Here is a 24,010-nt window from a genome sequence, read left to right as displayed (position 1 = left end):
CCTTTGCCTTGCAGAGAGGTGAAAGGTAGATGGAGAGAGAGGTATGTGAGGGAGAAAGAGAGAGGAATCTTATTTAGGTCTAGTTGGCCTTTGAACACAGATTGAATAGATAAAGGAGAAAAATTAAGAACTGCAGAAGTAAAAATGCATAACTGCCGAAATAAGCAAACAGAGAGAACTGGATATCTCTTTGGAGGATGAGGGCGAGAAAGCATGTGTTTTACAGTGCAAGACAGTTCTCAGCCTTCAGAGGACATCTGGTTACCATTCAACAGAACCACAAGGCTGAAAAAGTGATAATCCTTCAAAAAACAAATCTGTGGGTAAGCTAAGAAATTGTCTGGGGAAATTCTTGATGAGATATTGTGGCAATGGTTTAGAAGGTAAAACAGTAACTGTAATCCCAAGGAAGCCGTGAATTAATAGCAAGGGATGCTAGTTCTGGGATAAATGCTCTAGTTGGGTTAACAAACTGCCTCACTAGCTATTATTTGGTGGAGAAAAATACAAGCAGTTAATTAATGCTTTAGGGACTTAGGGGGAAGAAAAAAAAAACCAACAAAAAAAAACCCCAAACCAGATTTCTCCCAGGTCCTTAGGGATAAGCAAACGCGGAAGGCAGAAAAATAGTTTATTATTATATGTCGTTTTCTTTCAGCCAGAAGTCTGTCAGAGAGCTACAAAGCACAACTCAGCTTTAATCAGTAGAAATTTTGAGCTTGATTCCTTTCTGAGTAGCATTAAATTTCACCAGATTTATAATGATATAAATGCAGAGCTCTCAAGGTGATCTAGTCCTTAATAGTAACTAGTGAATTTGGCCCAGACATTGCATTAGTTAACTGTACTATAAAGATGTTAATGAGATGAAGGGCGAGTAGGTAATTCTTCACTAGCATAATTCCACTGAACTATGTAGGAATTTTATGGTATAATTTGTTCTGAACAGCTTGGTCTGTAGTGCAAACTAGTGGAAAGACCTTTTGGTTCAGTGGAGAAAGGTGAAACACCAATTTAGCAGCAGAAGTTATTTGTATGTCAAAACTAAAAAAAAGAAAAAAAAATCCATACCATAAATGTAAACATAAAGGTAAACATAATGATAATTAAAAAAATCAAACATAGTGTCTCTAGAAAAGCATTTTTATAGTACTTTGAATGAGAGTATGCTGTAAAAATGTAAGGATGCTGAAAGAGACCAGTTGGACTTTGATCATTTTGGCTAATGATAGGAAAGCCGCCGGAACAATAGGGATAGGAAAAGTAGAGCTCCCCTCTGACTCACTCAAAAGATAGTTTTGACCTGTTGAAGCCTGTGGAAAAATTCCAGCTGATTTTCTAGGGACTTTGACTGTGGTAATGATGAACAGTTTAAAGGCTCCTGAAGCACATGTGTAGCAACAGGGTGGGGCAGGAAGTAAGGCAGGGCACAGTTTTGAGCTGAAATGTCGGTGTGTCCTGGCAGCCCAAATGCAAGTGATTTGAAAAGCAGTCACCCCCACAGTTTCACTTGAATGTCCAGAGCTACAGCTTGTGTGTGGTGAACATTTGCTCTTCAGTATTTTTTTATCGATGCTGATTATTTTTATTTTTCATTTTTTATTTTTTTTTTATTTTATTTTTAGCCTCTTTAACCTGAACTGTTCCTTTATCGCTTTACCTCTGAGAAATCTGCCTTCTGGCAGTTCCCCTTTGAAACTTGTTTTTTTGCCTCTAAGGTGCAGATGCTAAGCAGCAAGCCTGTTTTCCTTCCATCTCAGCCTTTTCCACAGAGAATATAAAAGGAAACTTCATCCAGATTTCATGCTGTTCGATAAGTCAGAGGGTTATCTGGCAGATTTGAGACTTCACTGGATTTTGTGCCTGTGTGTGAAAATGTACAGATTTGATTAAATGGGCACTTGCACTGCAAAGTTATACACACCGCAGGAAATTGTGTTTGGAAAGTATCCAAAGGTGTGTTGTATTTAAGTCTGCAATGTATATGCTCTGTGTGTTTGTGCGTTCATGTGTGTGTGCATATATGCACATACGCACATACATACATACATACATACATACACACATGCAGTTGTTGCATCTTGATAGTGCATTGAGTGGAATTCAGATTGCACAGCAGGACACTTACATTCATGTATTGACAAGTGAGTTCAGGGTGAAATCTTATTGCCTGAATACTGGCATGTGGTGGCATTGTAGACATTTTTGGATACACTACTTCTTCTCTATCTGATATTCCAGTCTCTTGTAAGAGGTCCTCTGTCATGTTTGCCAACCATATGTTTGTGTTAGATATGGCAAATAGCACTAGAAATGTACTTTAAGAAAGTGAATTGAACCCCTAAATTAGGTACCTCAACCTGAAGCTGAATCATATCCTTGTCAAACAATCAGGCCAGCATTCAGCCTCACATTCAGATCAGAGAAAGTCAGTGTCTCAGCTTAGAAAGGCATGACTTTATATTTAATCATTAGAAAGACTTTTGCTGGCCTTTTTATCTATGGTCGGTAAGCATGGTTACCTTCTCAGCAGAGAAGTCCTTTCTAGTCCTGACCGTTCTTCCCATGTTTATGTGCCTACAAATGCTGTAAGTTTGTGTTTGGACTTTCCACCTGGGTATGCTGATACGTCTTGCAAGAAAGTAGCAGAGAGAGTGGATGAATATAAGAACTACTTCAAAATACATGTGATATATTTTCTACATGTAAAAGCCATTTTTTTTCCTGCTTATGCATAGCACTGAACTTGTAAAGTAACACTGATAATTAAATTAATGTTTTTTGCATATTCAGCATCAGGATCCTTTGTGGTGCTGAGCATCCAAAAGTCCATGGAAGCAAATATGATTGTGTGGTTCCTACCCACTGATCATGCCCCAAAAGATTACATTAGTGCAATATTGGAACTTTAAATATAAACTTTTCTGAGCATTTCTGGAAGTTGCTCTGATCCAAATCATTGTGCTTGAATATTTCTTTTTAGTCCTGGTTCTGCATCCCTTTCAATAGTGTATACAATACAGTTTTGTTTGGAGGCAAGGACAATCCTGTAATATCATCTTTGTATTTTGGCAGCCCACAAGTCAGCCGTTCATTATATTTCTCCAGAGACTTCTTCTTGTACTAGACTCTAAGAAATGACCCAACAAACAGAAGCTCTAGTCTGAGACCAGCAGACATTGACAGGTTTTTGGCACAAGATTGTTAATATCAATAGATAAGACAACATCATGGAGATCTGGGCCCCAAATGCATAAAGCCTCAAAAATATTCAGTCAATCATAAGCCTTTTAACAAAATTTTAGCATTTTGTGAGACCACTGTCCAATCTAATGCAAATTCAAATCTAATTAATTCCCTACCAGGGTAGAAAACTGTTGGGAAATGGTTAAGTGAAAAAGGACATGATTCAATAGAAAAGCTTTGTGAGACAGGTATTGTATAAATGGAAACTTTGTTAAACTCTGAGTGTGGATATGGACTAAAAGAACAAGAAGGCATGCAAGGAGGAATCTCTAAGAAGAAACTTCTGAAGGACAAGCGAATCTTTCCCAAAGGAACAGGATGGAGCACCGAGCCCAACTGCAACTGTAATTGTAACTGCAAGAAAATAAACGGAACTCGAAGTAGCAACATAGCAATAATGAATTAACAAGGGACAATGAATTAATAAAGAGCAAATAGTTTTAAGTAACTAATCATGTATAAGTTGTAACAAAGCATAAAGCACAAAGCACAAAGCATCTTTTGAATGTTAGGGTATATAATCCGGGCTGATTTTGAATAAAGTCGAAGCTTGCTTTATCACTCATATTGAGTCGTCCGCTTGCTTCCCTCGCCCGTCGCAGAAAACCCTTCTGTATTTTAGTTTACATGAATACATTGATAGACTGGGCCTGAAACATAATCCTTACCCAGAAAATCCACTTTAAATATGGCTCAAGATCCAGAAAATGTTTCTTTGGTACATATACCTAGTGTTGCTGTGAATGTTTCCCACCTTCCATGCTGGGAAATACTTTCTGTAGACGCTCCCCAAAACCCAAGCCTGCTATTACTGGAGCAGAACAGCAGTGTCCATGGAGCTGGGGAGGCCCATTGCCTCTCAGAAATTGCAGTATGCCTGTGCTCAGGACAATCCAGTTCTCCCGTTAGGCTCTCTTTCAGAGTTCCCTTATCTACAAAAGACCATCTTGCCGCTGGACCTGCTGGCTCCAATGGCAGCAGGAACCTGTTTTGTAGTCTACTTGACATGTTTCAGAGAGCTGCTGCTCTCCTTGAAGAACATTTCCACAGTCTTTCTCCTGGAGCTGCCCACTTAATGACAAATCCTTGCAAAGCACTAAAACCAAAAATGTCATCATAGACAGCTTTGTAATGAAGTTGCAATTTAATTCTTCCTTTTCTTGTGCTCTTTGACCTTTCCCTCAAGGATTATCACTTGGGTGTTTGTTTTTTAATGGTAATATTTTGTAACAGAAATAAAGTTATTAATTATTGTCTTTTATTATTTATTTTAATTGCATTACCATGGAGTCTCACCAGTGGACAGCAACCATGCAAGAGTCACAATAGGCACAGAGAAGGTAGGAGTTGAAGCAAATATATAGGAACTTTTTTAAAAAAAACATGATATATGTGTATTGGCCAATCTGTGGATGTTTATCTTCTGTCTTTTTTAGTTGATCATAATACATTCTCTAATTATCTTTATTATTGTCATCATAAAGAGGCTTTTCAATGTCTTTAGGCATCCACCATACTGATCTCAGGTGTCACGTAGATATGAAGCAGTCTCCGTGCTAAGCATTGCTTATATTGACAAGTGCCACATAAATAGTCTAAGCTGTGGCAGAGGCAACGGAATGTCACTGTCATTCTAGAAAATACGTTCCTGCCTGTGTCAGGCCAGGGTTTACTGTTCTGAGCTGCAGTCCCTCTTCAGCGATGAGATTTTTGAGATCACAACAGTGCTTCCCTTCACCTCTTTGCACTTGGAGTCAGCAGCTCAGCACGTGAGCTGTGGTCCCAACACATGAGCCTTGTGGGTATTTAACATCAGGCAGCAAGAGGAATTTAAGCTTTTAAATACTGCATGGGATAAGGGGCAGGAAGCAGTACATCACTTCTTTTGCCTCAGCAAACCCAGGTCCTCCTGCTGTGAAAGGAGAAATCTTATTCTATGGAAACAGGGACTGGGGGATTTTCACTGTCCAAAAAGTGGAAGCCTATGCCAAAAGGGGGCTTATACACATAAATGCATATGTTTATGAATACATATATATATTGACATCCCCCACCCCATGTATGTACATATGCATACACACAGATGTATGTATTTTTATCTCTCTGTGTATATATCTCTCTGTCTGTGTTATGTGTATATGTATATAGAAAAAAAGGTTGGTTCTGAGAAGCAACTGATTCTTCCTCACAGTGGTATATCATAGTGAAGTGATAGATTTTAGATGGCAGGAATATCTCCTGCACTAGAGTATAGATAGAGTTGCTTTAATAGCTTCTCCGTTTTGGTTACAGAGTTTCTCTAACTTGGTGATGCTGAGAAGCCTCTGTATCAGACTACATAGGTCTAGCACAGCAGTCTGCTCTGGTAAATGAAAAGAATTCTTCCTTTCTGAAGTAGCTTTCTTACTGCACTGTCTATTGAACTCTTAACAAAGTTGGTGGGGGAGACAAAGGCACAACATCATCTTTTCCCTATCACTTTTTAAATGGTCTCTTCCCAGTGGGAAGCAGATATATACCTGTTGTCACATCAGCTTTCAGCCTTTTAGGAGGACAGGGTGAACAAATGAAGAAAGATTTTTCCTTAACCATGTAGAATTGAAGTGCTTCTCCATCCTGAGCACCGGATGTAGCAGGAAATAAAGCTGATGTCTGTGCAAGGCAACTCCTCTCTGCTGCACGATCAGAGAAGTAGCCTGAAATTCACAGCTTACACTTGGTGTGAACAGGGAATCCTGGGGTCAGTATTTATATATATATAAACCCAGCCCTTAATTGTGGGTCTTAATCAGTTTTTGCATAAATCTAAGCCATATCATACCTGTGGAAGACAGCACTCATATGCTTTCAGATGTATCCTAGGGTGGAGAAGTCCTGCAGTCCTGTCTGTGTGACTATTTACCATGGCTTACTATGACTGAGAGAAGCCATTAAAGAAAATTCCTGGTTTTCTCACTCCTCAACCAAATCAGGTGAGGAATGACTTAAGTGTGGAATCTAAAATTTAAAAGAAATAGCAAATGCCTCAGGTGCCAGGAAAAAAAAAAAAAATATTTCTGTCACTCCCATCTCCAGCAGTTGCCCCATCAGAGAGATTGATATTTTTTAGGCATCAGCCCATAGGACCACTACCTAGCACAGATTTCCATATGGAATTAAAAACTTCATTGCATGTTTCACTCATCTTCCTAGCCCAAGGCAAATACTCTTCTTAAGAACACAATTTCACTCAGGAAAAAAGTGCTTCATTTCAGCAATTTGAACTTGCTAGAAGACTGCTAACTTAGGTTATTGAGGCATAACCATTTCATGCCAAATCCTTCATTTGTTAGGTAGCAGCTTGTTGCATTTCACACATTGATCATCCCATGGTCTCTCCATCAGATCCTGTCCATCTCCTGCTCTGTCGTGTTTATTATACTTTATTTTATGGTGAAGCTTGTAACATACAAAATATCTGCTTCCCTTCCACATTAAAGATTTTTTCTCTGCAGTGATAGCGTAGCAATGGCAGAGACCCAGCAGCCACCTTGTAATTAGACATGGTCTTGCTAAGCAAAGGGTAAAGCAGAAATCTTCCGCCAGACTTGTCAGTTCCTAGTTTCCTATTGCCCGAAAAACACCTTGCAAAGTGAGAATGAACTAAAAAAGTGGTCTTTTGCACAACTGGCTGTCCCTTTGTACCCCTTGGATTGTGCCAAATCCAAGCACATGCAACTCTTGAAAGAATCCTCCTCTTTGTACTTAATTAGGATTAACTATTTTCTATTTGCTATCTGTTTACTGGTTCTTGGTTGATAGTATCAAAGACTGTGACTTTCAATGGAGTTTTGAAAATTGTGCTGTTTCCACAGGCTGGAGGAATGATCAGTGAGACTGAAAGCACAAAGCCAAGGCAGGATCACGGACTGAGCCATCTCCAGTTTTTCCCTCCAGGGATGTGTCTGAGGGCGGCAGTGTGCACGTGTGATCCCTGTGACAGCCAGAATTGCGGTTGTTGCACAAAGGGACACGTGGATATAGCAGGACACACTTGTTTATGCATGGCAGACTGTGGAGAGTGTATATGTGCATGTATGAGTGTGTCCATGTGGAGCTATGACTATGCATGTTTTGTAACCAGAACTAAGGCACATCACCAGATGTGACTTCTAACCCCTTAGGCAGCCCAGGGTAGCTACTGCAAATTATTATTGATCTTTTATGTTAGGAATGTGGGCGGTATCCTTCGAGAATAGAACTTCGAGAACTTTTAGCAGTAGCTGAAATGGCTAGATCCAGGTTGTGGACACTTCAGCATTTATTAAAATATTATCCGGTGAGATCTGTTGGCTTAGAGTTAACATGTAAATGCCTGAAAATTAGTTTTCCTATAATCAGCACCTTTCAATGTGCATTCACCTATAAGATAAAATAAAAACACAGAGGGAGGCATTTGTCTTCCACACAAAAATCATACAAAAAGTCTCTTTTTATTAAATATACATTATTTACAGTTTAAGTTTTTCTTCTGTACAACAGTAACCATAGAAAACAAAAGAAGCTAAGGCTAATTTTTTTCAGTCCCCGAACAGTGTATTAAGACATGATACATTGTCTACAAAACTGACTTGGACTGAGGCAACGTCCTGTGGCATTCTCTTTAGAAAACCAGAGAGTGAAAGAGGAATAATCTAAATCTCTGATTTGCTTTTTACTGTAACTGAGAGACTCTTGCATTACCCTTGGACAGACGATTAAAAGAAAACAAGCTTTTTTTTTCTTGCTTTGCTACTGAAATGAGCAGCGTTCTGGGAGATTTATTTAATATAATTTGAGTAGAACAAAGTAAAATGAATGATGAAGGGCTCAACTGTAGAAAGAGTCAATTTTTTATTATTATAAGTGTTTAATCTCAGCTAGCTTTCAGAGCCTGTGAAGCTGGTGGTTTAGGGTTTTTTTCTCTTTAGGGTACCTTCATTTTTCAAGTAGGACACAGTTCACCACATTCTTCCTGGGGTGGACTCCATTAAAAGCCTATAAAATCCTTTCAAAGTCCGTGGGTGAGCTCCAAAGTTAGTTGACAACACACCATCCACAGACCACCCTTCTCCCTACAAACATCTCCAGAAACTCCTGAAGGTGACTTAAGCCATGTCATGGGTTTAAGTGGAGCTGAAGTTCATTGCCTTATCCCAAGTTTTATCCACGGTTCTGCTAGAAGACACACATAATTGCAGTGAATGCAACTCCTGTTGACAGCAGTAGGGGATGACAAATACAAGGTCCTGACTTGAATTCATATCTGTCAGCCTCAGTTTGCAGGAGATCATCACTGCCCTTGTCTAGGGCAATCTGAGGCTAAATTCATCTGCAATCTGTCTACAGTGACCTCAACAGGATTACGAGGAGGTCTGAAGCTGGCTCTGTTTCTTTCACAAAATGAGTTTCAAAGCAGGTCAGCTCTGCACTGTCTTTTAGATATAACGGTCTGTTACAGAGTAGGTAAGTCCAGATGCCTGAAAAAACACATACCTGCTTACTCTCCAAACCTCTACCTGAAATTTCAGGGAGTGGGCTTGGGTTTCAGAGTACTCCACTGTGCTGCAAGTGGGATATGAGGCTGCAGCTGGTTTTGCTTAAACTCTACCTCAGAAGCAATCAGTTTTCTTTCTTAACAATATGCATGCTCAGCAGTGGCAGCAATGACAAAACACATCAGAAAATGGTTTGCCTAAATGATGTAAGAAGGAACCGTAAAGGGTATGGCATGCAAAAGTGAGTAAATTATTTCCTGCATAGAAATCATATCAGACAGACTCTCCTTAGGGTTGTGGGATTGAAATCCATGGATAGTGATGACTGTCATATGAAGAAGCAGTCAGTAGTTCAGAAATAAGCTGCCACAAGCATTCTAAGTGAGGAAGGGATGGGGAAAGGAGAGTCTTTAAACAAACACCATTCTTCGGAAATGTACCTACCCAACATTTCATTAATTCTAAATTGTTTGAGGAAATCATCCCCAATTCATCTTTGGGGTATCAGGGAGAGCTCCAGTGGTCTAACTGGAGAAATTCAGGTTAGTACCAGCCAGAGGTTTGAAATCTTCTCTCATGGTTGAACCACATCTCTAATGATACTTTGCAGATCATCAGGACAATTAAGACTATGTGTTGGCAGGCTAATGAGTGATTCATTCCATCACAAAAATGAATCATGGGAAAAGACCTGAAACTCTCATGTTCACCTGATGGTTACCATGCATGGTTTCAATAGCATAACCATTCTGAGAGCTTTTGCCTCCTGTACTGCTTCATCACAGTTTTAATTTGGAGAATTAATGTCTCCACACCTTTTACAGGTTACCACCTCTTGGTGACTACATCTCCATGGTACAGTTTCTGCTCTGGCTGAACACCTGGCTGACAATTTGAGAATCATGTGATTTCTTCAAATTTCTAGTTTCTATCACTTCTAGGAGAAAAATCATAATCTTAGTTAGAATCATGACACAAGTTCCTCTGCCTCCTACCAACAATTTTATAGACCCATGTATTAAAGAAAAAAAGGAGAGAAAAAGGAAACAGAGGTGAACTAGATATGGAGTGACACTGTCAACACAAACTGTCGCCTTAATCCTTCCTTAGCTCGGCTTGTAGACTCAGTACGTTACAAACAACAAACAACGAGCTTACAAATTACAATAGTTCACCAGAAAGTGTGCTTTTTTCCAGTTTTTGTTTTTGTCAGAGTAACTTAGTGCAAAAGGTCACAAAAATAAATACCAACACATAGAAATATCCAAACCCCTATATGCATGACTCAAAATAAATAACAAAAGAAAACAGCTGTTTCAGACCCAAAAGAAGAGTGTGTGTTTTGAAGTTTCATGTACAAAAGGAGCACTGAGGAGCGGGCTGCCCGTACCAAAAGGGGATGCAGAGAAATTTTCATTGGAAAAGAAAGTGCAGGAAAGCGTAGACCCAAAAGAAACAAATCATGCTTTGAAGCTGTGAAGAAAGTAACTTGTGAAGAAAACCCCCGAACTTCCCAAGAGCATGGAGCGACTCTAACTGTATTAAACCAAGAGGCCTCCCACCAACCTCAAAAGACTCAGGGTAAGGCCCTTGGTTTGCCAGGGATGTAACTGTATCACTTGGCTTGTTTGATAAATACATGAAAGCTTTGAAATAGCAGTTGTCTTAGAATAAGCCTCACAAGGTCTCAGCTCGTCTTTTGCAAAGTGCTGCTTTCTGAAAAATAAAAATAAAAAATTAAAAAAAAATTTAAAAAAATTTAAAAAAATAAAGAACTCTCATGTCTGTGAAAAGCTGGCAGTGCAGAACAATACTTGAAACCAGTCTTCTTCAATTTAAGTTTAGTGTAGGTGACAGCAACAAACAACAATGGCATGAGATGGTGGAGCACAAAGGGGTGAAATCCTGCCTCCTGTTACACTCTCGTAATCTCAGGGGCAGGACACACTTCAACTGATTTGTTTACACTGATGGAAAGGAAGGTGGACTTTGTTCTAAAGATGTAGTTTGTTTTCAGGGATTCATCTCGTCAAGAATTTAGGGGTCCTAGACTGGCACTTATCATTATATGAAAAGACAGCTGGTATCAGGCACATCTACTTGGAGATAGAAGATATGAGACATGACAGACAGGAGACTTACCACCTTACTGGAGACACAGAGATACTCTAGGTCATCTCAAATGGAACCAGACTCGCAAGGCCAGAAAAGCATCTTAGTGATCCATTAGCTTTATATTATGAAATCTGTCTACGTGCATGCTGTCTGTCAAAGCTCCCAGACAAAACTATGAATGGATCTTGGATCTAGAAGAGAATGGAAGGAGAGCTGTCCTCTACCAAGTTCCACAGATTACTGATCAGATGGCCATCAACTCAAATGGGTGCTTTGACATCTGATTTTCATGTATTCAGCTATAAGGAGATGCATGCATTTCCTAAGCAGAGATGTCTAGTGTAATTTTAGACGCAAGGAGGTACCCTTCCTTGATTCCAGCTGGCATCTCAATTAAAAAATTAGTCTATTATCTGACCTCTGTAGGCATATCTACTGGAGCTACAAGACTCCTATATGTAAGCAAATTCTGCTAGAATTAGCTAACCTATTGCCAGGAACCTAACTTGTCTCTATAACCAAGGGAAAAATGCACTTCTAGAGAATGGTTCATTTCATCTTCTAGGATGTCTGAGACATTTGCCCTCTCCTCACTAACCACAGGACAGGAATGGATGACAAGTTTAAAACATGTTGCCTGTAAAACCAAGTGCAAAAAGGAACAAACCCAAAAGACTTGGATAAAAGGAATCTTCAAGTGCTTTCATAGGATTAGGACTCAATCTTATTTATGCACAGCAAAACTGATAAGTGACTTCATTTGGGAAGATTCATATCTCCTCACCATAGTGAAACTATATCATGTATTGATTGCTCCTCATCCAATATGTGAAATATGTGACCAGCTAAACGCTAATATAGGCAAACATATCATTAAAATAAGAGTTTGGATTACACTGTGAAAACTGAGAAACTGCTAAATAGGATGGATTAAGTCTGGCTTGATCAGGTTAAAACAAAGCAGAGAGAAAGCATCTCATGTATGAATTTTAGCAATCAGTTTTAACTTAAATATCAGAGAAATCTCACGACTGAACAAAATCTTGTAACAGTACAGCCCTAAATAGCTTATTTTCACAGTTAGTTCACCCAGATAAGAAGACTGGTTTAGTCAATGTGACTTAAAAGCCTATCTTCTGTTTGGCATTGTTTCACTGCAGACCTACTCTGTGTGCTGTGCTAGGGCAAGAACAAGAGAAAAAAAACAATTATGTGCTAAAAATTTATTCAAAACACTCTCACTGCCTTGACCCTAGTAAGTGAATAGGGATATATTTTAATGCTTCCTACAAATTACGCAGGTGACTTACTTACGACCAATGTTTCACTTCCAAAAGAGAACTGGGACTCAATTTTCAAAGGTATTTATGTGTCTGGTAGTATTTTAAAACATTTTACAGTAAGGCAGAAGAAGAAATCCAACTGAAATTAATTTGAGTCAAGTGCTCCTCTTTTTAGTCACTTAAGCATTGATCCACATCCTCAGGAGACTAAATGCCTCAGAAAGCCCACACTTCACTCAGGTGGCAGCCTATGTCTCGCTGAAAGTTAGTGGGCGTTAGCTTTCTGACAGCCTGCCTTAATTTGTTTTCTATAGCCAGACACCAAGGTTCTCAGGCAGTCCTTCTAGGCATCCAACTCAGACTTTGAACAACTAAATATCTTTATAAGTATGGCTGCTATTGGCCAAGTAATTTCTGGAAAACAGGAATTTGCAGTGCCTAAATCCATATCTAAATAGAAAATTCATAGCCTTAAACACTGCCTCCAATAAAATCCCTGCAATAATAATTTTCACAGGTTACATACCACATCACCAGGAGAGAAACAAAAAGGAGCTTGGTTAAGAAACTTGTCTTGGGAGAAGGAAAAAAACCAAAACAACCAAACGCCTCCAAACAATTATTTGATACTCTCAGGTTCTCCATTAAAATAAATCCTGACATTTTATATATAAGGAGTATTATCCCCCACATTTACTGAAAAATGTTATCTGGAATGATAGCTAAAAGAAAAAAGAAAGACCCTTCCCAGTTAAATAGCAATTTTAACAAAAATTGCAGAAATGGTTTGTAATAGATGGGAAAAAAGTTCTAATTTGAACTGTGGAAAATGAAAGCAATTTTAACACTGGTAGATTTTTGCAAAACTGCATTTCTTCTCTTTTTTTCAAAAAATATTTTTAATTGCCTTTAACTCATACTGAACTAAATCAGATGATGCCCTCACTAAAGAAGGTATTATAATAAAAAAACCCCCCCCCCACCCCCCCCCAAAAAAGTTAGTATTGGAGTACTCTATATAGTATTGTTTAGCTACTTTTTAACAAGAAGAAAATTAACATTCTGATTTAGAAGATAGGATTTTAAATGTTGAGTCCATAAAAAATGTTTTCATTTGTCCAGCCCTGTAGATATTACAATAATAGGTATAGTTGCATGAGTTTCTGTATACTCGTGCATACATTTATATGTGAGCAGTCCTTTCTTTACAGATGCACAGCAATGTAGCTAAATTTTCAAGGAATCTTACCCACCTGGGCTATATTATATTAGGATATGGAAAAATGGACCAACAAACCAATCACACTGTTTTGCCAGGTCCAGCTTGGCACATAGCATTCCATCTAGCCCTGCCCCCTGGCTCAGGACTGAGCTGGATCTGAAGTTTTTGCAGCAATGCTAATATCCACGTTTGCTGATGGGAACTTGATCCTCCCTTCAGAAACCTCAGCATCTTCTAGCATCAGGCTCTAGGATGGCTAAAAGTAATTTAGTCACTTGATAAACGAGAAGAATCTGCTTCATTGCAAGTCCCCCTTTTCTAGCTACTCTACGGCTGGAGCTGCTTTCCACTTTACTGTTGGACTTTACAGTAAATGCATTCCTGGAAACTAACATGCAGGAAAGCAGAAGGATGATTTTTTATCTCTTAGTCAGGAAAGCAGAAGGATGATTTTTATCTGTTAGTCTGGCTAGAGAAAAGCAACGCTGGGCTTCCCTGTCCTTCCTATTCCATTCTTCATAAAGCAAATTAAGTACATTAGGACTTCAGAGATGTCTCCTACATGAGACGCTTCAGATGATTCAGACATGGGCAGAGGAGCCCATACACATGCAGAACAGCTTTATTGGAGGGCGAGGCTGGAGGAAGGGAAGGAGAGAAAGAGCTGCTTTGCCAGGATGTCACTGCAAACGATAAAGCAATGTAAAGGGAACATAGCTAATGATTCATTGCACATTTCATCATGCAGAAACAATCTCAAGTAAATCATGTATCATGCAAACAGCCACCATGAGACAAAAGGACTGTTGTAGTGGAGGGAAAATGGCACAAATAATAACTATTTCATTACAAATGGCTTTATAAAATTGCTTGGTTAGAGTTCTGTGTATGGGGCTAGTCTCACATATTCCTCTTCACGTGAGAGCAATATCATTTCCGGATTGCTTTGTCTTCACTGGATGCTACTTCTCAAAAAGTTTTCCAGAAGAACTGGTGAAGAATCACCATATCCAAACTATCATTTATTTATCCTTCCTTGTCTGTGCCTCCTCCAATCAGCAAAATAATCCACATAAATTTGCAATGCACTGCCTTGAAAAATAGCACCTGTTGCATGTGCAACCTCATCTCTAGTTTGCTGTGGGTTATCATGTCATTCTTTGATTTTAATCTATGTAAAAATAATCACTATGTGGAAACCCCAGGATGAACACTGAAGGGTGTAGGGGTCAAAGAAAGAGCTTCCACTGCACAATTAATTGTCTTGAATTAATTCTTATCAAGAATACCACAATAAATATTTTTTTATTCTCAGCTGTTGGATTGATTCAACTCCTGTCAAATACTTTAATGTCTGACAGCAAAGTCTATACACTTGTCAGAAGCCACGCAGACAGAAACAGGGTGTGAAAAACCTCCCTTGGCTGCACTTCTCCCTTTCTTACCCTTAGGATGTCTGTGCCTGAAAAGAAGATTTTTCATCCTCACACTGAAACCATGCAGCACAAGTAAAGTGGGCAGGATGTGAATTTTCACTACTGTTCCCAACCAGGAAAGGAGAGAAGACTTTAGAAAAACAGGAGAGAAGATTCATTCAAGGTACAGTATTCGAGAACTTTTCAACTTGCTTCCCTCATGTTCTTCCTTGTGGAAAGGGTCGATTAAATATTAACCTTTTAGATATGACATTAAACATCTCTCTATTTAGTTTTGGAGATGATAATGTAATTTCTATAAACAGGAAATATCAATCGTCTTTCATGCAGTTTTGGGAGTTGTGTGTGAGTATTTGGATTTTTTTCTTTTTTAGAAGAACTGGTAGAAGGTGCGACTCATGTTTAAGATTGAACTATACTTGTTTATTCTTGTCTATTTTTGATTTTTCTTTGCCACAGCAGCAACAGTGTTTAACTTCAGCATGTGGTAAACCTCCATATAACATGAACAGGTATATGCTGCATTTCTAACATTTGAGACAAATATAGAGCACCTAAATCCTAGCAGCTTCCTAAAACCCTTGGAAATTCAAGCTACTGTTATCCATGCTTCAGCTAGAGTTATGCTAGAGTATTGCGTCTACAACAGCCAGCCTCATGAGATGGGCATGAAAGAGATGCAATTGAATGACACTTATTTATATTGTTGGAAAAGTACTCATAAGCCTAAAAGTTACAGTAAAAGGACAGGAGGTTGGGGGAAGGAGCTTAATGAGGACAATTTTATTTTTCCTTACCTCATACCAGCTTCTCAGCTGGTATAAATTAAAGTAACACAATTGAAATCAATAAATACATATCAATTCATACTATTTGAGAACTCGGCCGGGTTTTGTGATAGTTGTAAATGAGCCTGTAAAAGAAATCAGGCTTTTTGGTCTCATTCTTTCCCTCTATCCTGTCCCGGTATCCGTAGAGCTACGTATTCAGCTACTTTACCGCTACTTTACATAGTTCAGCTCTAGTGTAAAAGTGATGAATTAAATAACTCCAGAGAAAACCACAAATAAATGTAGGGACTTTGCAACATCCAGGAACTCACAGCAGACACCAGGTGTGCATGTGGATCTTATTGTGTGTAAGGTGGGATAACAGGTTTCTTGAACTGCAGAAGTAATCTGTGACTGCCAGGTTCTTGTGCAGAGAATGAGGCACTGTGATTTTTGTCAGTTGTTTCCTGTGAAGGGCGGTCATTTCCAAATGAAAAGGAAGTTAGCAAAAAATGAATGTTTTAAAAAAATTTACAAAAAGCAAAAAGGAAGGAAGAAAGGAAGTAAGGTTAGGAGAGTTAGAGTAAGAAGAAATTGCATTGTCCATCATATGAAATATTCCCGCTTGCACTCGCTCACTGTGTTCTGCAAGTCAATGTCAGCTTTAAAGGAGCTCTCGAGATTTTCTGGGTATTCCTTCTCCTTTGTCTGACTATTTCGATGTGCTTGTTTGTGCTGATAGAGGAATCTGCTCATGATGGCAATGATGCAAAAGATGATGAATATCACAACTGCTATTACACCTAAAGAGGGGTGAAAAACAAAGAACAGAGAGGAGTAAAAAACAAAACCAAAACAACCCTCTCAATTAGCTCAAAAAACTTTCCCAATGCACAACAGGTAGTGGATATCATAGATCAGTTCATCTCTGTATACAATCATATGCCTCTATTATATTCTCCCTGATAGTTTATATTTCTGTTTTGTCACCTTTAGGAAGAATTAAAGCAGCAAGCATTGATGAAATTAACCTAATTTCAGTGAAATTCTGTTTTCAGTGGAAGTAAAGTTAGGTGAGTTTGTTTGTTTTTAAAAACCTAGATCTGTATGCTCATACAAATTCCTGCTCTGTTGTATTTTCTTCTGCTTTATCTCCAGAAACCTTACATAAGTCTTGCACGCTTTGGTTTATAGCTTCTAGATATCATCAACGGCAGCTCCCTACAGGGCATCCTATAAAATAAACACAGATAAATTGCCTTCCAGGTTGTTAAAGGAAAATGAAAACCATACATGAAGCTCTAAGGACAACCTACTCTAGCATAAAAATGCTTCCATATGACCTAGCAAGTTCCACTACACCACTAGCTTGCAAACCGAGAGCTCAAGAAATACAGGATATGTGAATACTGTGTTGAGGCTCTCATCACAGTGGTGTGTAAAACAATTACTAGCTAGCTGAGTATATCACAGAATCACACGGAATCAGTGAATGGCTGAGGTTGGAAATCACCTCTGGAGGACATCTTCTCCAACTCCCCTGCTCAAGCAGGCAGTTAGACAGACTTTGATTATATTTTAGAAGACTCAGGTTCTTGACAATCCATAATACCTTTTTTTGGGGGTGATATCCAACATCATGCACTGACACTATTGGCTTCATCCATAATGGAGGTGCCTATCTAGGTAGCTTGAGAGACATATGTGTTAATAAATACAGCAAATACTAGATCTGCATTAGATTACAAAAAACTTGAACTGGATTTTATGGGGCCAAGACTTAAAGTACCTTAGATGCTTGCCTTAACAGCATTATTTTTCAATTGTAGTCTTTAAAAATTAAGTTACCTCCAATTACAGCTGAATCGCTTCTGACTGCATTGCTGAGAGGCTCCCTTTCATCTGTCTTCCCAAAAGGATCTGCAGTTGGTTAAACAAAACAGGACTTATTTTCTTTATCAACTATATTAATCTTCTTGTGGCTTAGATAGAAGCATCCTCTTACCCTCATGAATTCTAATCTGTTTTCAAAAGATGTGATTTGGGGGACTGGAGAATTGAACCAGAAAGCTCTCTGAAGAACAGAGTGAGCTTGCAGGACAATTTTCTTCTACATCTTCAGTAGCCAAGTCTGTTGGGTATATTTAAAAGGAAACAGAAAGGCTCACACTAACACCTGAAAGTGTTGTCTTAGTTTATCAGCAGACGAATCTGAGAGACATTAGAACTAAATAGCCCATTGGGAATTTTTCTTGGTCAGAGATTTTTGGAGTTTGTGGGTTGTTTTGTTTTTTTGATAGGGAAGAAACAATATCCAAAAGAAGCAAAAGGAAAAGAAGGCTAGGCAAATTTAGATGTGATCTGTGTTTGCAGGTGCAGATATACAAGTCCAATTCAAACCCATGAAGAGAAGTTTGGGACAGATTCTTGGAGGGGATGTTTTTTCTTTCCATTGCAGAAATGCAGTGGTCAAATTGGATTCAAAACAGAGAGGGGTCAGAAATGAATTCCTATATTAAAGGCTCCTTGATGTTGGAGCTCTTTTGCACCCTATCTATTAATGAATACTCTTGAAACACTGGGCCAAACAGTCTACACGCTGCCTATTTCATATTCAGATCCAAACCTGAGAGGTCAAGACCTACATGAAATCATTAGCAGTGTACCTACTTTAGTCTCGCATGTCTCAGAAAATGCTATATTTTCTACTAGTAGCTGAATCCAGCTTTTCTGCACCTTCTAGTTTGCTGTGGTTTTTCTCTTTCAGCTCACTCTCTCCTATGATGAGATATCTATATGTGTTTCTCTCCTTTACAATCCTCCAAGCTATCATACAGAGGATGTAGGTGGGAGTTACAGTTGGCTGTCTCTGCTATGTATGATAATGCTTCGCCCAAGTGATTTTTCCAATGCAAGAGATGGATGCCTAACTCAATACCCAGTATTGTAAGGTTTAATGTAGTTGAACACCCCTGCCTTAGTAGCTGACTCAGCTGCATTTTGGTATCTCAGTGCCCAAGAAGATGATTTTTAAATGGGAAAAAAAGTGTAATCTATCTGGATTTCTGTAAAGCCTTTGACATGGTGTCCCCCCCCCCCCCAACATCCTCCTCTCTAAATTGGAAACATATGGGTTTGATGAGTGGACTATTCGATGCACAAGAAATTGGTTGGAGGGTCAAGGCTTTGATGTCCAGATGAATATCAGGTTGAGATGTATTTACAGGAGGCCACTCGTTTGGATATAAGGTGCCTACAGTGATGTTGCCAAGAAATAAATAGCGATGGGAATGCTTAATCTCATTTATTGCATTTGTGAGACTGGAATAGGAATAAAAATTGTTGTCTTACACAGAAATAAAGATAACATCATAAAAAAGGTTAGGTTGAAAGGGAAATCTGGAGGTTATTTAGCCTAATCTCAAGCCTTTGAGCCTAAGCTCTATACAGGGCCAAATTCAAAGTTAGGTCATGAATTTACAGATTCTTACTACGCTAAGATGGCTGTCAAAGATGGTGTGATTTGCCTATTTCTTTCCAGAAGCTAGAAGAGGGGAGTAATCATTATTTTAGGCTCAAGATGATCTAACTTTCAGATACTGGAAGTAAGGGAAGATATTTTCTACTCTAGCCCTAAACTGGTACCAGCGAAATTGGATACAATAAGAATTCACATATGTTGAACATCAGTCCTTCTGTACTAGAGAAAAATCTCCAGCTGGTATCTGGTGCATGATATTAGTCAAATAAAGTCATGAAAGACTTTAACTGTGTCTGAAAAAAGCATGAAATTAAATCTCTACTATAAAATTGTACGATATTACATTCGTGCCTAAAAGATTATGTAAGATCTGACACTGAATGGTATTACAGCTCCACTATTTTTTGGTGACTCATCAGAATTTAAGCCCTGAGAGGAAACCAGAACTAATGTTGGAGATCAGTTTCAGAATGGAGACCAACAGCCTTAAGAATTGTTTTGCCTGAGAAGTAAAATCAGGATACAGGGAGAGGAGAGTTTGTTACAGTAGAGCAGATGGTGTGTGGCAGCAGAATCATCTCCAGTGGGAACACAATAAACTCTGAAGCCAAGGAAAAGCAATACTGTGTCTCATGTGAGACCCTTAACAGGACATCCTTCTGCTTTTAGATAAGATTGATGACATGGCAGTGAGAATCACTGGGGTTTAAATATATAAGAATGAAGACTTCACAACCTCTCTGGGCCTTCTGCCACCTTTGCTAGATTTTCCTGTTCATTGGGATGAACCAGTTTTGATCTTGGAGGAGGTAATCCTTGAACCAGCTCTTCTGGACTCTTCTTTTCACCAGGGCTGTATCCCATGGCATTCTTCCAAGCAGGTTCAGGACCAGATCAAAGATTGTTCCCTGAAGTCTGGGGGTGCAGTCATGCTTTCTGCTTTTTTCCCTTCCTCTGAACTCCATCATCTCATAGTTGTTACAGCCAAGGCTGTCCTGGCACATGCCTAGCCAGTTCCTCTTTGCTTGGAAACATTAGGTACAGCACATTTAGCACAGTGAGACAGGGATTTGCACTGTTTAAACTGCCTTTCAGAAGCAAGATTTTTCTGTGTAGTTTCTGACTTATGAAAGTCTTGTGCATTTTTTACTTCAACTGCATTAAGACCTGCTCTTCAGCTGGGGTAGACAGATGGCTCAAGACTCCACCGTTCTGACAATAGAATTTGCTTTAGCATTTGAAGTATCTTAATATATCTTTAAAAAAAAAACCAACACAGTACAAGCCCTTTATCTCTATGTCATCAGTGTTGAGTTCAGAATACCAAAACCCCTATATGTGCCTTAGCAAGGAAGAAGGTGTTTTGAAGATCTTTGTTAAATATCAAAACGACAGTAAGTCACCTTTCATTTTGTGTTTCCCAATCAGAAAGAACATGTACAAATAACTGAGCCGTGAATGAATGGATTTTATTCTATATCTGTCTGCTAGGAAACTTTCTTGAAAACAACAATTATTCCTCTCTATAGGAAAGAGCTTCAATTGTTTTCAAGTTATAAATATAGAAAGCTTTTTTCACACATTTAACGAGAGATTTCCTAGAGGGCTTTTTTGTTGTATCTGTACATTAGAAAATCGGCACAGACATGTACAGTCAACTTTGAAGTTCTATTTTTCTGCTCAGGCACTCAATAATGAGAAATTTGGAACTGATGAATTGAGATATGAGCAGTAAATTTGAAAGTTAATCCTTAACTCTGTCTTTTTATTTCTTAAAATGTGTCCTTTCCAAGTATAAATGTAATTCTCAAGTACGTCTATACAGAGTATAATTTGCTACAAATTGGATTTTTTTTAAAAAAAGATTTTACCACCCAGTGCTCTTACTATAGCACATGAAGACATGAAGTCTTCAGAACTTACTTGTTCTAAAGATGTTATTCAGGCTTTAATCAAATCCAGTGTGAATAGTGAGGCAGTAGTGTAAGTTAATTCACCACGTTGAAAGGAAATCATATTTTAAAGCACAGAGTGGCAAAGACAGGGATGAGCTTTTATAATAATTCTGTATTTCTGATGTAACGGTGCTTAACCTTGACAATAGAGTGCAACAGATTGTAAGTTTTAAATATTTAAGTCCAAAGATGCTACACACTGCTCTGTGTTCTGTCCTGCAGTTCTGACCCTGAGGTTTTACTGCTTTCTAAATTCTTAAGAAAAATTAGATCATCCAGGTGACAGACCACAAGGCAACGAGTTCATATTTTCAGTATCATTGCTCATTTGGTATTTACGAGACACATTTCTTCTGTGTGTCAGAGCAGATACCTTAGGCAACTCTGGGCGGTGAGAAGAAAGTTGGAGGGTGGGGAGAAGCGAACACACACTGGCAGCTGCTCTTCACAGAGAAATCAGCAGCCTTTTCCCCTATGCAGAATTCTAATAGAATCATTTGTTTTCTGCTGAATATCTTAGGCAGAAGCTGCAGGAAATGGAGATTTGAAGCAAGTAAAAATGTCAGAGGAATCATATTATGATCTAAAACAGAGTTTTATTAGGTATTAGAAAAAAGAAAGTGGCTTCATAGGTCAAGGGGCAAAACGTATCCCTTAACGTGTAGCCCCTTCTGGTTATTAAGAATTCTGTCGCATTCAGTGGTGACTAAAGCAGCAACTTGATTGCCCCTGTTCCCGGTGACAACACTTCCAGCTGCTCTGAGTTTCCTTCTCTGCATACAAATTCACATATGCAAAATACTTAAGATTCCCAGAGGGCCGCTTCAGGATTGCAAAAGATAAATGAACTATTTGGATCATCTTACTGGTACCACTTAAGGAGCACTCTTCCTCTTTAGCCTGAGAGAATAAAGTAAAAGCATTCCAAGGAAGTCACGCACAGGTGTCAAGGAGTCTGTACAAGGAGTTTTTGTTCATTTCTGCTAAGGTTGGGAACAAATTAAACTTGTTTGTTGTATGACTCTTACTGCTGATCACCACTGGGATACAGAGTCTGTGTAAGATTTATGTTCTCCTTTGAGGTCTGCAGCACGGGAGCTATCTAGAGTGGACGGGAATGGCAAATCATGGGCATAACCATAATTGCAATACTGTTTCCATTATGGCTTTGGGACTTTATTGGCTTGATCTAGTCATATTTTAGGCAATCCAGGAACTTAGTCTGAAAACTTTATATTAGTACGACTTTTAAAGAGGCCTTGACTAATCCTAATGCCCATCTTCAACACTCTGAATTCTGAGGGAAAAGGCAACTTCACAAAAGGAAGGAAAACTCCACAGTATCCTTTGAATTCCCCATCCCCCTCCTGGTGAGACATACCTGATGAGGAATATATTGTGGTTACTGTGTTCACATCAGCTTCCATTATGGATGCACAGCTGGATTCGGACAAGGAGCCTTTGACAGTCACGGGAGCAATACTGGGATGGCGTAAGGCAGCTTTCAAGGGAGCAATGTGGTTGTACTGAACAGAGGACAGACAACCAGTGAAACCATAGGCATTTGCCTTTGCGACTTCGGGGTCCAGTGACAAACTATCTGGAGTATAACAGAAAAACACTTTAGGAATTATCTCTTTCAGGAAGGTATATGAAAAACAGAACCCCTTTTTACTTTAGCCACTGTTTTTACTTCTCTTAATTCAATCTCAACTGTTCAGGTTCTCCTTCAGCAGCCTACAAGTTCTCCCTGGCCTGATCCATCAGGTTCCCATCCCCAGTCCTTCCTCTATAATGCTACTTACATTGAATCAAGTGGGCGTGGACATAAAAACCTGCATTGTGCTTCTTTCATCATCATCATCATCATTGTCGTCATCATCACCATCATCATCATAACAACCCCAGTAAAAACCAGCAACACTGAATATCACAGGATCCTGGGGATGACGCTTTTTAACTTTTTTTGCATCTGTTAACATCATCAGTTTCATGGATATGGACCATATCTTCACAGCATTCTACCTCCTTCTCTCTTTCAAAGAAGGATCCTGCTCTCTACTGTCTATTATACAATGCTTCACGTCACCTGCTATTGAATGGCTTGCTAGTATAGGCTTCCACCCTTCTTTAAAAGTTTACTTTTCAACTTACTTTTTCGATTCACCATTCATGCTACTACATTTTTATAAACAGAGTTCCTAGGAATCCTCCTAGTTATGAGTGAGGCTTTCACTCTCCTAGCCTTATTCCACTAATAAAATAAAAAGCAAAACTATACCTCTTTTTATCTAAATCAAAACCAAATCCAATATCTCCATGCTCTTTTCCAGCCTGAAGATGAGATAGCACTATTAATTTATCTGTTGGTCTGTGTTCATTTATATTTCACAAAGAGAAACCCAGTTCAAAGGTAAGTGCTTTTTATTTACTTCCAAGTGTTTTAATATCAAAGCTTGTTTGGGAAAGTCAGTGAAGGACAGCGAAGCTATCTTCCTTTTCCTCCAAACTCTCACTTATTTACTTTCCAGAAACTGAAATTCATACTGCTCAGAGGTCTGTAACATGATGTGCCTAATATCTAGGTCAATCAAACAAGAAAAAAACCACAAATACACACATATATAATATCAGAAGTTACACAAACTCTTAAAATTACCTGCTAATGAAAAAACCTGCTAGCATTAAAAGTTTTGGAAGTAGTTCCAATGACATTAGTAAACTAGGACTCCCAGCTTTTAATGTTCATTTTCAAATCTCAAAACAGTAAGATAGTAAACTTTAAAATAATGTTTGATTTTTCCATTATCACTTGATTACAATGATTTTACAAGCTCTCAGAGAAAAGGATTTAGGAAAAGAAACCAGAACCACTCTTACAACTCATGCTGCTACCTGAATTACATAAGCTTTTTTTATATATATGAAAATATAGAGAAATCTCAAAACTAGCCCAAATCATACATTATTTTGTACTCAAGATCTG

General features: G+C 38.7%; 1 protein-coding gene across 2 annotated transcripts in view; it reads right to left on the bottom strand.

Annotated features, from left to right (window-relative positions):
* Positions 1 to 7,699: 7,699 nt before the first annotated feature.
* CNTNAP5 (contactin associated protein family member 5) overlaps positions 7,700 to 24,010 on the bottom strand; it is a 284,769-nt gene continuing 268,458 nt past the window's right edge. Inside the window, exons 22-25 of one of the 2 annotated variants that reach the window (XR_008450459.1) lie at positions 22,406 to 22,624; positions 17,437 to 17,508; positions 15,921 to 16,391; positions 7,700 to 10,478 (exon numbers count right to left, since the gene is read on the bottom strand). Coding sequence is in view for 1 of the 2 variants with exons in the window: in XM_054070363.1 (XP_053926338.1) it covers positions 16,195 to 16,391; positions 17,437 to 17,508; positions 22,406 to 22,624 (488 nt within the window). In the remaining variant the exon portion in view is untranslated. Of the gene's footprint in view, positions 10,479 to 13,157; positions 16,392 to 17,436; positions 17,509 to 22,405; positions 22,625 to 24,010 lie in introns of those variants that run through there. The other variant, XM_054070363.1, reaches the window with a different exon arrangement.

The sequence above is a fragment of the Cuculus canorus genome, chromosome 6 (assembly GCF_017976375.1).
Source record: "Cuculus canorus isolate bCucCan1 chromosome 6, bCucCan1.pri, whole genome shotgun sequence".
NCBI lineage: Eukaryota > Metazoa > Chordata > Aves > Cuculiformes > Cuculidae > Cuculus > Cuculus canorus.
Note: the sequence above shows the minus strand (reverse complement) of the source record. Positions and strands in the feature narration are given on the sequence as shown.